The sequence below is a fragment of the Capsicum annuum genome, chromosome 12 (genome assembly GCF_002878395.1).
Source record: "Capsicum annuum cultivar UCD-10X-F1 chromosome 12, UCD10Xv1.1, whole genome shotgun sequence".
NCBI classification, from domain to species: domain Eukaryota; kingdom Viridiplantae; phylum Streptophyta; class Magnoliopsida; order Solanales; family Solanaceae; genus Capsicum; species Capsicum annuum.
The window spans coordinates 162,416,139-162,431,496 of record NC_061122.1 but is presented as its reverse complement, the minus strand read 5'-3'; the positions used below and the strand labels follow the sequence as shown (position 1 = coordinate 162,431,496).

General features: G+C 34.3%; 1 protein-coding gene across 5 annotated transcripts in view; it reads left to right on the top strand.

Annotated features, from left to right (window-relative positions):
• The first annotated feature begins 2,190 nt into the window (after nt 1-2,190).
• LOC107850778 (protein ACTIVITY OF BC1 COMPLEX KINASE 8, chloroplastic) overlaps nt 2,191-15,358 on the top strand; it is a 31,250-nt gene continuing 18,082 nt past the window's right edge. For all 5 annotated transcript variants that reach the window (XR_001668719.2, XR_001668718.2, XM_016695526.2 and 2 more), the window contains exons 1-13: nt 2,191-2,871; nt 4,156-4,291; nt 5,118-5,284; nt 6,206-6,326; nt 6,470-6,570; nt 6,940-7,038; nt 8,651-8,761; nt 8,847-8,926; nt 9,184-9,253; nt 13,333-13,406; nt 13,500-13,569; nt 13,680-13,768; nt 15,090-15,214. Coding sequence is in view for 3 of the 5 variants with exons in the window: in XM_016695526.2 (XP_016551012.1) it covers nt 2,398-2,871; nt 4,156-4,291; nt 5,118-5,284; nt 6,206-6,326; nt 6,470-6,570; nt 6,940-7,038; nt 8,651-8,761; nt 8,847-8,926; nt 9,184-9,253; nt 13,333-13,406; nt 13,500-13,569; nt 13,680-13,768; nt 15,090-15,214 (1,717 nt within the window). In the remaining 2 variants the exon portion in view is untranslated. The remainder of the gene's footprint in view (nt 2,872-4,155; nt 4,292-5,117; nt 5,285-6,205; nt 6,327-6,469; nt 6,571-6,939; nt 7,039-8,650; nt 8,762-8,846; nt 8,927-9,183; nt 9,254-13,332; nt 13,407-13,499; nt 13,570-13,679; nt 13,769-15,089; nt 15,215-15,358) is intronic.

Genomic DNA, 15,358 nt, shown 5'->3' with positions numbered 1-15,358 from the left:
ATTGAAAATCTAGAATTAGATATACATTACAGTACAGTTAGGATAAATTATTATACAGAAATTTGTAACTCTGCAATTACTACAGGATAAAATAATAAACCAAATAAATTAATGAATATATCTTACTCAAAAAGTAAATCATTAAAAGATATTGAAACAAAATTTAAGAAATATCCACGCACAAAGAAAAATAGATTCACTAGATACCTAATAAATCTATTTCATACGTCAGATATCCGCACCCCCTACAATTGATTATCCAAGAACTAGCAAATAATTATACTAATGGAAACCCTGGGTAATTTATTAAAATATAATTTTCTTATTTCTTTACTTTCTTCTATACTATATGCTCCTTTGTAATAATATTCTTTAAATGCGCAAGTATATTCATCAATATAACACATATTACATATTGCTATTCTAATTTATTAGTAACTCACACCTACATTTCATCATACAAAAATTATTATAATTTTTTATTGATATTTAATTATTAAGAAATATTTATTCCTAATTCATTTTATTGATCTGCATGTTTAAATTTTTATATAAGACAATTTAATCTTTTTAATTAATTTTTGTTCATTAAAACGAAGTGTCTTTTTCAAATTTGATTATTTTAAAATCCGAAATTATTCTTACAGACATATATAAGGTTATATAATTGGTCAATTAAAGAATAACTTTGTAAGGCAGAATTTTATTTGACTTCGAATGTTAATTAGGACTATGTAATTTTAGTAGTTATTTTTGATGAACATTATGCAATCTTTTATGTGTAGTATTATTTTTTTTTTATATTTATTTATTTTCAATCTACCCTCCTTTTAAATTCAAGACTATCTTTTATTATAGAATGATAGTGTAATTACTCATTGATAGTTATTCTTAATTATGAAAATCTTTTCATTAAATATGAATGCATATTGTTTTAAATATAGATTACTTAAAATATATCGAATGAAAATTCTTCCAATAAAATATGAAATATAAGTCAATTCAAATTCAAATTATTTTTTTTATCAAATTCAAATATGAGTTAATAGGAGTCAATTCAAATTATTTTTTATCACAATATGAAATATGAAATAATAGAATAAAAATAAATAATAGTATTCATTCAATATTTTTTACCACAATATGAAAATTAAAAATATAAATATAAAATAAATAATTAATCAGTAAAATAAATTTTGTTACCAACAAAATAGATTTTTGTTGCCAAAGTACTCATTGACTAGTTCTTAATATGACACTTGTCATAATTTTATGCAAACTTCTTTGCTTTATTATATATATAAATATGAAAATTTTAAAATATAATATAAAATAAATAATTAATCAGTAAAATAAACTTTGTTGCCAACAAGATAGATTTTTGTTGCCAAAACTCATTGACTAGTTCTTAATATGACACTTGGCATAATTTTATGCAAACTTCTTTGCTTTATTATATATATAGATATGAAAATTTAAAAATACAAATATAAAATAAATAATTAATCAGTAACATAAACTTTGTTGCCAACAAAATAGATTTTTGTTGCCAAAGTACTCATTGACTAGTTCTTAATATGACACTTGACATAATTTTATGTAAACTTCTTTGCTTTATTAAATATATAGATTTGAAAATTTAAATATATATTTAAAATAAATGATTAATTAGTAAAATAAATTTGGTTGCCAACAAAATAGTTTTTTGTTGCCAAAGTACTCATTGGCTAGTTCTTAATATAACACTTGGCATAATTTTATGCAAACTTCTTTGCTTTATTATTATATATATAAAATAAATAATTAATCAGTAAAATAAATTTTGTTGCCGATAAAATAGATTTTTGTTGCCAAAGTACTCATTGACTAGTTTTTAATATAACACTTGACAGAATTTTATACAAACTTCTTTGTTTTACTCTCTCTATATATATAGATAGATACTAATGATTTGAAAATTTTCTATTTAAGGTAGTCTTGTGTCTGTGGTATTGTTCCTAAAGAAAATCCTGTACTAGTAATCTTTATAAAAATCACAAAATCAACAGTTCTACGAAAAAAAGCAAAATACACTAAAAAAAAAAAGAAAAGAAAAGAAAAGAATATCAAACGACAAAAGATGTACAGTCAGCACTCAGCATTCCATCCTTAAGGTTAATACTTAACGAGACCCCATTAGCCAATCAGATTCCTTCATACTCTCCCCACACATATCTCTCCTGTGACGTGGCGTCTCTGAAACCATATAATATAATTTCCTCCCATTTTTCGCATTCATATAAATTGCGAATAAATAATATTCCTATTTTTCTCCGCCATTACTTCCGCTTTTCTTCCTTCCAGTGCTACGGCAACTCGGTTCTAAAATACTCTGTTGCTCAGTCTCTGAATACTACAATGGCGAGTATTTCAGTTAAACTTTCCACTGCTACTTTACCTGAACTCAAATTTCTATGTCCAATTTCAACTTCTAGAACCTTCCGTTTACCTCTTACTAGGTTTTCATCACGTCGAATTAAGGCGGTGAATAGAGAAGAGAATGTAGCGTTGGAGGAACGCGATGTTGAATTGATGAGGAAAGTGAATAGTAATGGGAATGGTAGTGTGAATAAGAAAAGTAGTGATTTGAATGGTGCATTGGTGGTGGATAGTTATAGTAACGGAAGTGTAGGTACTATTGAGTGTGAAAATGAGAGTTTGGTGAAGTATGTGAATGTGAATGGGAATGGTGTAGCGGCGAAGAGTGCGGACGAGGTTGTGGAAGTGAAGGTGGAGGTGAAGGCGGAAGAGGTGGTGGAGAAGAGGAATAAGAAGAGTATTGATGAGATTGGACAAGAGGAGGCTTGGTTTAAGAAGAATAAGAAAGTTGAGGTATATGTGTTAACTATGCTCTTCTTGTTATTGTAGTTTTTTTTTTCTTTTTGAGTTAATGATCATAAATGCACCCAAAGTATCTCATTTTTTATTTTTTTTGAATTTTATATCTGAACTATTAGGTTACCAATTATTTATCAAATCACTTCTCAACTATCAATTGTATACTTTTCCTACTTGATGTATAGTTGATTGATACTGATTGGTGTGGATGATCAAGTGGGAGGGATGTTTGTGTGCGTGTACGTCACTAAATGTAGTCATTGTAGAAGAATTTCTACTTTTAGAATCTACTGTTTATTTTAAGTGTGTTTTAATTCCAAATTAATTTTGGGATCACTAGTGTTGATGTTTACTATAATCAGAATGAGTTGTATGTTTAGTGAATCTTTTCCGTTTGAAAGTGGTCAATGACGGTTAGCTAAATCTAGTATTTCAGAAAATCTACTGGATGCTCATTTCCTTCTTTTACACTATGAGGTTCAGTTAAATTGGCGTTGTATTTGATGAGTACAGCAACAACTTCACTTCAATCCCAAACTTGTTCTTTTAATTGATAAACTTCAAGCCTGAACTTCTTGGGGTGGCTAATTTAGCTGAACTAACTGTTGTATAGGTTTGGTTAGGATAACCCAGGACAGGAAAATATAACTGTCTTTGGTGGTATTGCAAGGAAGAATAGTAAGAGAGGTGGTGTCATAAAATGATCATACCTTGCATGTGGGTACATGGACTTAATACATGTACTATGTGTGATGGTTCTTGTTGTGATGTTCTATCGTCAATATAACATAACGATGATGGCCATTTTTATGTTGTAACTTTGTCTAATCTTCTTAAGATGAGAATTATCAACACATGACTGAAGATGTTTATCACTGGTCTTTTTAACTAAACAATGAAATTCTCTTATTAGAAGAAGTGCAAGATGAAGACATCCTGTCCAAGCAAGTTTGTGACTTGACAAGTTACTGGATTGGTTATTAACACTAAAGCTAACCAGGTCACTATATCAGCCTCAAATCTACGGGAAATATACGGATAACACTATGCATAAGGGGATTCAAATTGGATCCGAAAGGGTTTGGAGATTCTGGTTTACACAATGAATGTTAGGATCGCTTGTTGCAGTTGACAAAGAAACTAAATGATAAAGAAGGATTTTCAAATGCTTATATAAATTATTGCAATTTAGCCTCTGTGCTTTAGGGGTTCTCGTGATCTCTGTTTCATTTCTGGATGGAAGCCAGATTATGTGACATTACTGAACGGTTTTTGCAGGTATCTGTCCCACCTGGAGGCCGTTGGAACAGATTCAAAACATATTCAACAATTCAAAGGACTTTGGAGATATGGGGATCTGTTTTCACTTTCTTATTTAAGGCTTGGTTGAATAATCAAAAGTTCTCCTATCGAGGTTGGTCAATGACCTAACCCAATTTTTTATAAGAATTGAGAAGATAATTGCCCCAATGTGTTGTTCCTAGCACCATGCTGGTATTTTCTTCTTTCAACACGTCACAATGGCTAAAAACAGGGTGATAAAATTAAAACCCCATAATTTTGCTATATTGACCCAAGAAAGTCTGCTTTTTGGCACTTATTTCAACTAGGAACATTAAGGAGTGAGGCTTAATTCTACTTTAAAGAAAAAGACTATTCAAAATTCATTGCTGATCTACATGAATAGCTTTTAGCTATTCACTTTTTTATTTCTTCACTGAATTTTCCTTATTGAAGATATTGGGATCCACGAACTGATGGAAAGAAAATATTTCACTCTTCAAAAAGAGTAAGCTATTTATGCTGTTCTCGTTTGGTTGTTGCTTTTCCAATGGACATTTCAGGACACAAACTTTGTATCAAGTCTGAACTATCCATTTTCATTTTGATACTTCTTCTTTGTATTGATGATACTGAACTATGCAATAGTCAAAATGATTACCATGACACTTAAAGAATCTACTTCCCAGTCATTTCCCCCCTTTGTACTTAGTTTTGACCTATTTTCCAGATTTTACAAATATTTCCCTATCTATAATTCTTGAAAGCAAAGCACCAACAAATACACCTGCAACTCCCATCATTTGAAACTGGTACTGAGGAGGCTGGGTTAGCCAAAAGATGGTTAACACTTATTACACCTTCAGAAAGTCATCAATTGCCGCCCCAATCTGTCATGCTCAGTGATAATACAAAGAAACACTCCTACTGTAACTAATACAGGGAGCTGCTTCATGCAGGTGGAATGACAGAAGCGAAAAAAGCTGAGCGGAGAAAGATCCTCGCTAGGTGGTTAAAAGAAACTATTTTGAGATTGGGTCCTACTTTTATCAAGATTGGTCAGCAATTCTCAACAAGGGTGGATATTCTCGCGCAGGAGTACGTTGATCAGTTGTCTGAGCTTCAGGTTGGTGATGTCCTGCTCAAGTTACCGTACGTTTGATCCTCTACTACACTCATTCACCATAATTTGATATCTTTTCAATATCCTTTAAGCTTGAAAACTGAGGCATAGCTGTCATTGTTATTTAAGCTTGAAAAAATCATTTGCTCAGTTTTAGTAGCTGGGGATCTTGCCTCATCATCAGAAATTGGTATCAAAGTGAACAGTTGGGTCACATATATATATATTTGTGTGTGTGTATGTGTGTATCTTGTTATTAACTTTTGCCAATCCAACTATTGTTTATCTATCTTTTGTTTGGTATTTTCTTGAGATGATGTATAATTTCTCAAGCTGCGCAGTATTCATCTCTGTCTTCCTGAGAGATTTTCCATTATATCAAGTGACAGACACGAGCAATGTGTGAAACTTGACAGATTATTAGCAACAAAGATTACCTGTGTACAAGAAACCTGATTCACATATACATTACATTAGTTTACAGAATGCAATGCAGAGGACGACTGAGCATGTTGTTGGAGTATATCATTTTATACAATCAATGACTATGTAATACTTGACATGATATCCATATATAAGTAAATGAATTATGCAGTTGAGATCCATAGTCCCTGAGATGGGATATACTAACTTTGAAGCATTTTATATTCTGAAAGCATGCTAAAGTTACTTCTAAAGTAAGCCCATATTGGCAACACATGCTAATTTTTACCTTGGAGGAAGCATGCCTGGCTGCTTTTTTTATTTTATTTTTTGGTGGTGTTCCTTCTTTCATTTACTCTTGTGATTTCTATTATGGTGTTTCTGTCATTTGCCGTTGCTACGCAACATGTTTTCTCCTCCTTATTCTTCTCCTTTTCTTTCTTAGTAATAATTAATTTTACAGGAATTGTTTATTTACAAGGATAATTTCTCTCTTCTTAGGATCAAGTTCCTCCTTTCCCATCCAAAACTGCTGTAGCAATAGTCGAAGAAGAACTTGGGGGCGCACTGGATGATATATTTGAAAGATTTGACCGTGAACCAATAGCTGCTGCAAGTCTTGGTAATATTCACTTAATTCTGATTGTATCACAGAGATGCATCCTTCATTCAGCAAGTAAATTCTGTGAATACCAGTGATTGTTCTATGTATTCAACAAGCTTTACAGGAATGAAATATAAGGACACTAATATCTTATAATGCAGGTCAGGTGCATCGAGCAAGACTGAATGGGAAGGAAGTAGTTGTCAAAGTACAAAGGCCTGGTCTTAAGGATCTTTTTGATATCGATCTTAAAAACCTGAGGGTCAGTTTTAGATAACTTAAAGTATCTTTACTCTTAACCCTTGAGTTCTTTTGTGTAATCGTTTGGATATGACAAAGTATAATCAGATCATCATTGATTGCATAGAGAAAGCCTCTTTGCTGTTTTTTCTTCTTAGATGTTCCCATCTAACTTCCATTCTGCCAGAATAAGTCCCATTTCATGTCATTTATCCATATGCATGGTGCTGTGACCCAGTGCTCATGATGAAATGACACTTCTCCAGGATATTGTGCACTAAACACTCGCAGGAGCAGTGACTTTATAGTGCTGATATGATCGCTTCTACTTCTGTTTTTTAAAAGATAGGTTATTCATTTATATCTTTTTCATGTGACACATTTCTTGCAGGTGATAGCTGAATATCTGCAGAAAATAGATCCTAAATCTGATGGTGCAAAAAGAGATTGGGTTGCAATCTATGATGAATGTGCAAGTGTCTTGTATCAGGTATTTTGTTAATTAATCATTTATTTTAATATTGCTAAGTTAGCATCATCAGCTCATTAATTCTTTGTAAAAGGACTTCAAGATTCTTTTCTCTATCTGACTTATCTTTGCTTTCTTTTCGCATCAAGTTTATTGTTGGTTTATGTTTCCCTATTTGAGATGGATTTGGTTTCTAATTTACTTTCCAGTTTGTTGTACCAGTTTGTTTGTACAAGTTTTGTTCCGAAGATATTTAATGGTGAGATCTACAAAATATTGGTTTCAATGGAAGAAACTTTCTGGTTGACACTCTTCAGAGTTTTAATTAATTATGAATCAACATCATCAGTGTTCAAGGAATTTAAACTTAGGGGAAATTACACAGAATGACCACTTGGTCATGCTGTTAACTCAAAATGGCCCATTATCATTAAATTGCTGAAAATGGCCATTCGTCCATTTAACTAATTAAAATTAGGCCAAGCTTTGGTCTCCACTCTTATTTTTCTCTCTCCCACTCTTAAAATTTGAACTGTTTTTGATATTTGTTCCGGTAAATTTGTTATCCTATTAAATTATATTAGAATCAATGGCCATTCTTTTCTTTCTTCCTTTGTTTTTATTGTGGATACGTTGTTTATACATATGTATGCACAGTTAATAACTATTTTCACAATATAGATACATTACATGTGCATTATATAACAATGTATAGATATTGTATAATAGGCTAATAGCGTATATGGCTGTATATGCATCTCTTATCCATAGTTATACATCATATATACACATTTATCCACTATATATATAATGTAGATACATTACATATACATGCGAATTAGTGACTGGATGTTTTGGGCCATTAACTGCAAACTATTTTCCTCAGAGGTACATATATGTAAGAATCCCTTAAATTTATTGGTTTTTGACAAAAAATGGTAATGGAATGTTAAGAAAAGGTAATGGAATGTCATGCGAGAAGGAGAAGAGATTCGTTTAATTGTTCACATGGTTTATGGCTTCATATGGAATAAAAGGTGCTATCTTATCTCGTTAGTATGTTCTCGTTGCACTTAAATGGAATGCTTCAAAATACAGTTAACAGTTTCAAAAAATAAAATAAAAATAGAATACGTCCATTTACCAATTAGGGGTCGTTTGGTTGGGAAAGAGTTATCCTAGGATAATTAATTCCGAAATAAGTTATCTCGGGATAACCCGGGATTAGTTATCCCATCATGTATATGGGAAAACTTATCCCATCACTATGGTGTAACTGGTGGGATAAATAATCCCGGTACTAACTAATACTTCAAACCAAACATGGGATAAAATAATACTTCATTCTATCTCGGGACTATATATCTCTTATACCTCACACCAAACGACCCCTTAGAGTTCAGGACTTGAACGATGACAACTGGTCACCTGGGAACTGTGTGTTTGATGGGTTTGTATTAACTGACAATCATGAATTGAAGTAATTTAAGTTACTCTAGTGATTGACTGACCTGTAATCTAGTGCTATTATTTTATTTTGTATCTAATTCAATAGTCAAATGCTGCTGGATCTCTTCAGGATCAGTGTGTTGCTATCCTCCTTGATTTGTCTATTATTTTATGAGTTTTGCAGGAGATTGATTATACTAAGGAAGCTGCCAATGCAGAACTATTTGCAAGTAACTTCAAAAACATGGATTATGTGAAAGTCCCATCAATATACTGGGAATATACCACACCACAGGTTTAAATAATCAGTGATAATGATGGTTTGACTAATTAACTCTCCACAACTCATTTACTTGAATGATATTTTTCATTCCTTGCAGATTTTGACAATGGAATATGTCCCAGGTATTAAAATAAACAGGATAGAAGCCTTAGATCAGTTGGGCGTTGATAGGAAAAGGTGAGCTGAAAGTTATGCCATTCAATTTGTTGAAATATGTAATTTACCTATGTCCATCATTTTCATTCATGTACTGGTGTTTAATCATGTCCGAGAGATATGTTGCTTGATAAGGATCCTTAATAATGTAGAAGGCCTGCTAAAATTGGATGTGTGATGTCAATTTGTTCTCGTATCTGATAGTAATGTTGGTATTGAGTAATAATAACAGGACTGAGAATGATATGCCTCTGGATTTCTCTTAATTTATTGATCAGGTTAGGGAGGTATGCGGTTGAATCCTATCTGGAGCAGATTCTGTCTCATGGTTTCTTCCATGCTGATCCAGTAAGATTTCTCATCAACATTCACAGTTCTTCTGCTTACTATGATTTCCAGTACTTGGTAACCAAATAACCGCATCTAATAGATCTGTTAATTTTAGCTTTAGCAAAGGGGGATTTCGTAGGTCTGATAACGCAACTATGGGGGGGATTAAAATGGCATGTTTAGAGGTTAGTGGGACTAGAGGAGGAATATTATTATTGTGGGATAGTAGAGTATGGAAGGGGAAATACTAGAGGTAGGGGCTTACACTCTCACCTGCAAATTTGAAGCACAATTGCAGGATTTCAACTGTCATATAACAGGGATGTATGTTCCTAATTGTTACAAGGAGAGAAGAACGTGAGGAGATTGGCTCTATAGGAGGTTTATTTGAAGGATCATGGGCTGTTTGTGGGGACTTCAATGTGGCTAGATGTGTCTTTGAGAAAAGAAATTGTACTAGCAGAACAAACGGCATGAGGGAGTTTTCTGATCCGATTGAGGATATGAATTTAATTGATCTTCAATTAGAAAAATGCTAGCTACACATGGTTCAAAGGGGATAATCAAAGAATAGCCTCAAGAAGTGATACGATTTTGGTATCTCAAGAATGGGATGACTTTTCCAGTAATCTAAAGCAAGTTGCCCTTCAAAGATTGGTGTCAGATCATTCTCCAATTGCTATTGAAGGTGGTATCTGAAGAAGAAAGAGTCATTTCAAGTTTGAGAATTGGTGGTTAAACACTGAAGGCTTCATGGATAGAGTGGAGGAGTGGTGGAGTTCTTTCAACTATACTGGTAGGCCTTTATCTTGGCCTCCAATTTAAAAGCCCTAAAACATAAAACTAAAGAATGGAGCAGAAGTCGGCAACGAAACTTGGGGCAACAGAGGAGGGCATTACTCGAGAAATTGGCATCTTTGGAAAGCATTGCTATAGACAGAGTTCTAACAGAAGAAGAATCAGTGGAAAAGGCATCTGCTATCATGAAATTTGAGGATTTGATTAAGAATGAAGAAATCTAGAGACAAAGATCCAGATCCTTATGGTTGAAAGAAGGGGATACGAACACCAATTTTTTCCATAAGATGGCTAATGCACATAAGAGATACAACAATATTGACCAACTTCTAATTTAGGGGAGCCTAGTCTAAGATCTAGGAAGTTGTGGAGTTCTATCAGAAAGTTATATTCTGAGGAAGTAAAGTGGGAGACCTGCGGTAATTTCACAAGTTCAAGACTGACAACAGAGGAAATGGCAGATTTAGAAAAGAATTTTGAAGAGAATGAGGTACTGAGTTGGTTAAAGCAGTGTGCAATTGATAAAGCACTTGGTCCAAATGGTTTCACTATCGGGTTTTTCATCAAATGTTGAGATGTGGTGAAACATGATATTATGCATGCAGACCTTTCAGAAGTTCTACGAGCAAGAAAGGTTTGAAAGAAGTTTTAATGCTACTTTTATAGCTTTGATTCCTAAGAAGAAATGTGCTAAAGAATTAAGGGACTTTAGACCTATCAGCCTAATAGGTAGTGTTTATAAGCTTTTATCTGAAGTGTTCACAGAAAGATTAAAAAGAGTGATGGCAAAGCTTGTGGATTCTCGACAACTGGCTTGCATTCAAGGAAGGCAAATTATGGATGCTACCCCCATAGCCAATGAGGCGGTTCATTCCAGGCTAAGTTTGAAAAAACTAGGAATACTATGCAAACCGACATTGAAAAAGCTTATGATCATGTCAATTGGGGATTTCTTATAAGTTTGCTAGAGAAGATGGGATTTGGGTACAAATGGAGACAATGGATCTACTACTGCATCTCAACAATAAACTTCTCAGTCCTTAAAAATGGCTGTCCAATAGGTTTCTTTAGCTCACAGAGGGGTTTGAGACAAGGTAACCCTTTGTCACCTTTCTTGTTCATACTTGTAATGGAGGGACTCAACAACATGATTAAGATTGCGAACATATAAGGTTGGCTGAGGGGTTTTGAGGTTGCTAGAACTGGAATGGAAAGTTTGGAGATCTCATCTGCGGTATGCAGACAATACTCTTGTTTTCTGTGATGCTGAAGAGGAACAACTCAAAATTTTGAGGTTGATATTGGTCATTTTTGAAGGAATGCCAGGTCTACATGTGAATTGGAGGAAAAGCTTCCTCTATCCGGTCAATGTTGTGCCAAACATGGAAATATTGAAGACGATTTTAGAGGGTAAAGTGGGTACTTTGCCTACCATTTACCTTGGTTTGCTTCTGGGAGCAAAGTCCATGTCTATGGAAATTTGGAATGGGATGATTTAGAAATGTGAGAAGAAGTTAGCAAGATGGAAATCCCAATATCTTTCTCTGGGTGGCTGATTGACTTTGATTAATTCCGTGCTTGATGCACTTCCAACATATATGATGTCCTTATTTCCTGTACCAACCGGAATCATCAATAGGTTGGATAGTATCAGGAGGGAATTTCTATGGCAAGGGAACAAAGAAAGGAATGGCTACCATTTAGCCAAATGGAAGGTAGTGACCATTAAGAAGATAACTATGGTTTGAGCATCAAGAACTTGAAGAACCGAAGTAAAGATCTCAGAATGAAGTGGCTTTGTGGCTCTGGAAGTATGCTAATGACAATCAGAACCTATGGGGCAATGTCATCAAAAACAAATATGAGGAAGATGATAACTGGATGACAAAGGAAGTCACTACTCCTTATGGTGTTAGCTTATGAAAGTCTATCAAAGTGTTATGGGATGAATTCAAAGTCAACACCAAGATTGAAGTGGTAGATGGAGCTAAAACTATTTTTTGGTAGAATGGTTGGCATGAAGTAGGGAAAATAGAAATCTTACTCCCAGATACATACAGTCTAGTTCTATATTAGCAAAGCACAATAGCTGAATTGTGGACTCCTCAAGGGTGGAATTTTGAGTTCAGCAGAAATCTCAATGATTGGGAAATTCCTAGAGTTATAGAATTTCTCAACCCTATTGACCAGTTCAATGGCCTGAAGACGGCACAAGACATTCTAAAATGGCAAGGGAATAGCAAAGGGACTTTTATAGTAAATACAACTTACAGGAAACTTAACCAGACAAACCAGCAGTTACTCGGATGGCCCTAGAAACATATTTGGAAAGCTAAAATCCCACACAAAGTAGCCTACTTTGTTTGGTTATTGGCTAAGGAAGCTATGCTAACTCAAGATAGTCAAGATAACCTGATGAAGAGAGGAACCCATTGTGCTCTAGGTGTTTTTTTTGTGGGGAAACTAGAGAAACAGTGGTCCATCTTTTTTTACACTGTAGGGTCACTAGTTTCTCAATCTAAAAAATATAGCATGGACTATGCCTGGGAAAATTATAGAGACCCTAAACAGCTGGCTCCTGGAACAGGAACAATTGGAGAATAGTTCCTGTTACTATCTGGTGGACAATCTAGAAGGAGAGGAACCTTAGAGTTTTTGAGAATGTAGAGAATTGTATGCATCAAGTAAAGCTGAACTGCATTTTGACTTTATGTTTTTGGTGTAATCAGATATACTCTAATGACACTGTCTATCATTGATGTCTTAGACTCATTATAGGGATAGGAGAGTTGATTTAGAGCTTTTGTAAAAATGGTTTCAGTACAACCCATTTATTGTCTTGCAGAAATAGAAATAATTACCAATTTCAAAAAAAAAAAATAATAGCTTTAGCATATTCAATAAACAGGTATAGGAATTTTCCACTTTGTTTGCTTTTTTGCATCCTCATAGTTTACCCAGTTGCATCACCATGTTTTCTATCCTTCTAACCATTCAACTCCAAAGCGATATAAACTGCAAACATAATTTTTCTTTGGTTGTTCAAGGAAAATTATTTTGTGATATCTTGGTAAGCTTACCTCATTCACTTGGATAGGACCAAGTAATTTTTTCAGAGATATTCCTTTGGAGAGCTTCACCTTCCATACCAACCAATTCTAAGCTGCTGATGTCTTTTATTCTTTTCTAAGTTGAACATTGTTTTCATCTTACTACTTAGCTGTAGCCTTATCTCATATCTGTGAAGTGTGGAAGTGAAGGTTTCCAGTGAAAGTTAGTGTTGATTTAATTTCTTGCAGCATCCTGGAAATATAGCTGTTGATGATGTTAATGGTGGAAGGTTGATCTTTTATGATTTTGGAATGATGGGAAGGTAAGTTGAACCTTTCGATCTAAGTAATATAAATGACTCTGAAGTTCTCCAACCTAAAACTTGTTAGTTCTCACTTACTCTAGCATATTGCAGCATAAGTCCTAATATCAGAGAAGGCTTGCTGGAAACATTCTATGGAGTTTATGAGAAAGATCCAGATAAGGTGATCAAACTTAAAGTTCCTAGGCTTGCTGTTTCCTTTTTATTGTTGGTTCTGTCACTTTTCTACTTTATCCGCACAACTGCTTGGCTAAAATTCTGTTTGAAATGCAGGTTCTACAAGCAAGTATTCAAATGGGTATTCTGGTGCCTACTGGTGACATGACCGCTGTCAGACGAACTGCACAGTTTTTCCTTAATAGGTACCTGCCCAAATCATATCTTTCAAATTTTCTTTTGTTTAAAGTGAAATTGAATGTTGAGACTTGAGACCGCCAAATTTAAGCCCATATTCGACATTACCAAATTACTAATCACCTGAGATTGTGGGTTGTTGTTCATTTTGTGGTTTGGTATATTTTTTGGTTAAGGTTGTGCTCTTGTATACATAAATGAAGTGAAAAATGTGTTTGCAAACTGGTTGCATTAGATTCCAGGAGAGGTGTAGTTTCGAGAAGGGAGTATTTCCTTTTTCCTCTATTTGCCTTTTATCTCTTTTTCTGAATCAGTTATTAGCGCAGATTATGCCTGTTGCACATCAACTTGTCAACCCCTAAATGTTTGAGTTCTACATGTGCCTTATACTCGGAGGATTCTTCCGTGTTCAAGTAAAAGTTTTGCCCATCTTTGATAAAATTTCCAACTGGTTGGTTTTCACCGATACTTCTTTTTGTTATTGACAAGTAATAAGATTTGATCAACAGAAAATTGGGTGAAGCCTGTATGCAGGAGGTATATATCGATCAACTATAGAGTAATCATTCCTTTTTACAAGATCCAACCGGCATTTATACAAAATAAAAATCCCTCGTATGCTCCAACAAAGTGCAAAAAGAAGCTAGATTGGACGAAAAGGCCTTCCCTATCTTTCAGAAGCCCTTTGGTGTTTTTTGCGTCATATAGTCCTCATCGTGGCTTGTGGTGGTATATTCAATATTCATCTTCTCTAATCCCTTCCGCCTCTCAATCTGTTTCATCTTGAGAAGCTCCTCTCCTTAACAGTTGTGGGCATTGCGTACCTCCCTTTGGGCAATCTCTCTGAAGCGATTCCCCTACCTTGTATCATTTTGCTGTGGATGAGCAGGTGGCTAACATCCAAGTCTGCTCCTTTACACAAGATACACAAGCTAATATGAATCTCTCTTTTCCGCATGTTTATTTGACTTCTTCAGAGTTGGCTATTCACTCGATTTACAACATTGGACAAAACTTAACATGTTGTAAATGCTTTCTCTTTGTTTTCTTGATGCTTATTTTATCTCTTTGTTTCCTTTCAATCAACTTCAGTATGTCAAATTTCAGGTCCTTTACTGCAAAAAAAAAAAACAAAAAAAACAGAGTCAATTTGACTGTCATTTCATGGTTAACTGTGACCAGAATCTAAGCTGCATTGAAGATATTTTGAAAAGTCCTTCGATTCACAAGGTGCTTTGCATTGTGCATCATCATTTGCATTGTTAATGGACAAGAACTCCTCCAATAAGTGTTTAAATTGACTGAAGCTTGACAGTTGAAATTTTGCAGCTTTGAAGAGCGCCTTGCAGCACAAAGAAAGGAGAGAGAAATGGCAGAGACAGAACTTGGGTTCAAAAAGCCGTTGACCAAGGAGGAACAAAAAGAGAAAAAGAAGCAACGTTTGGCTGCAATTGGTAATTCACTTGTCTCTCTTCTTTTTCTGGTCTGGGTACCACACTTGTTTGTGCTGGCTTGTTCTATTTACTTCGGTCAATCCTGTGGGTTTTCAGGGGAATGGAAAAAAGCAACATGTTTTTGTTTCTTGGTAACCCCCCCCC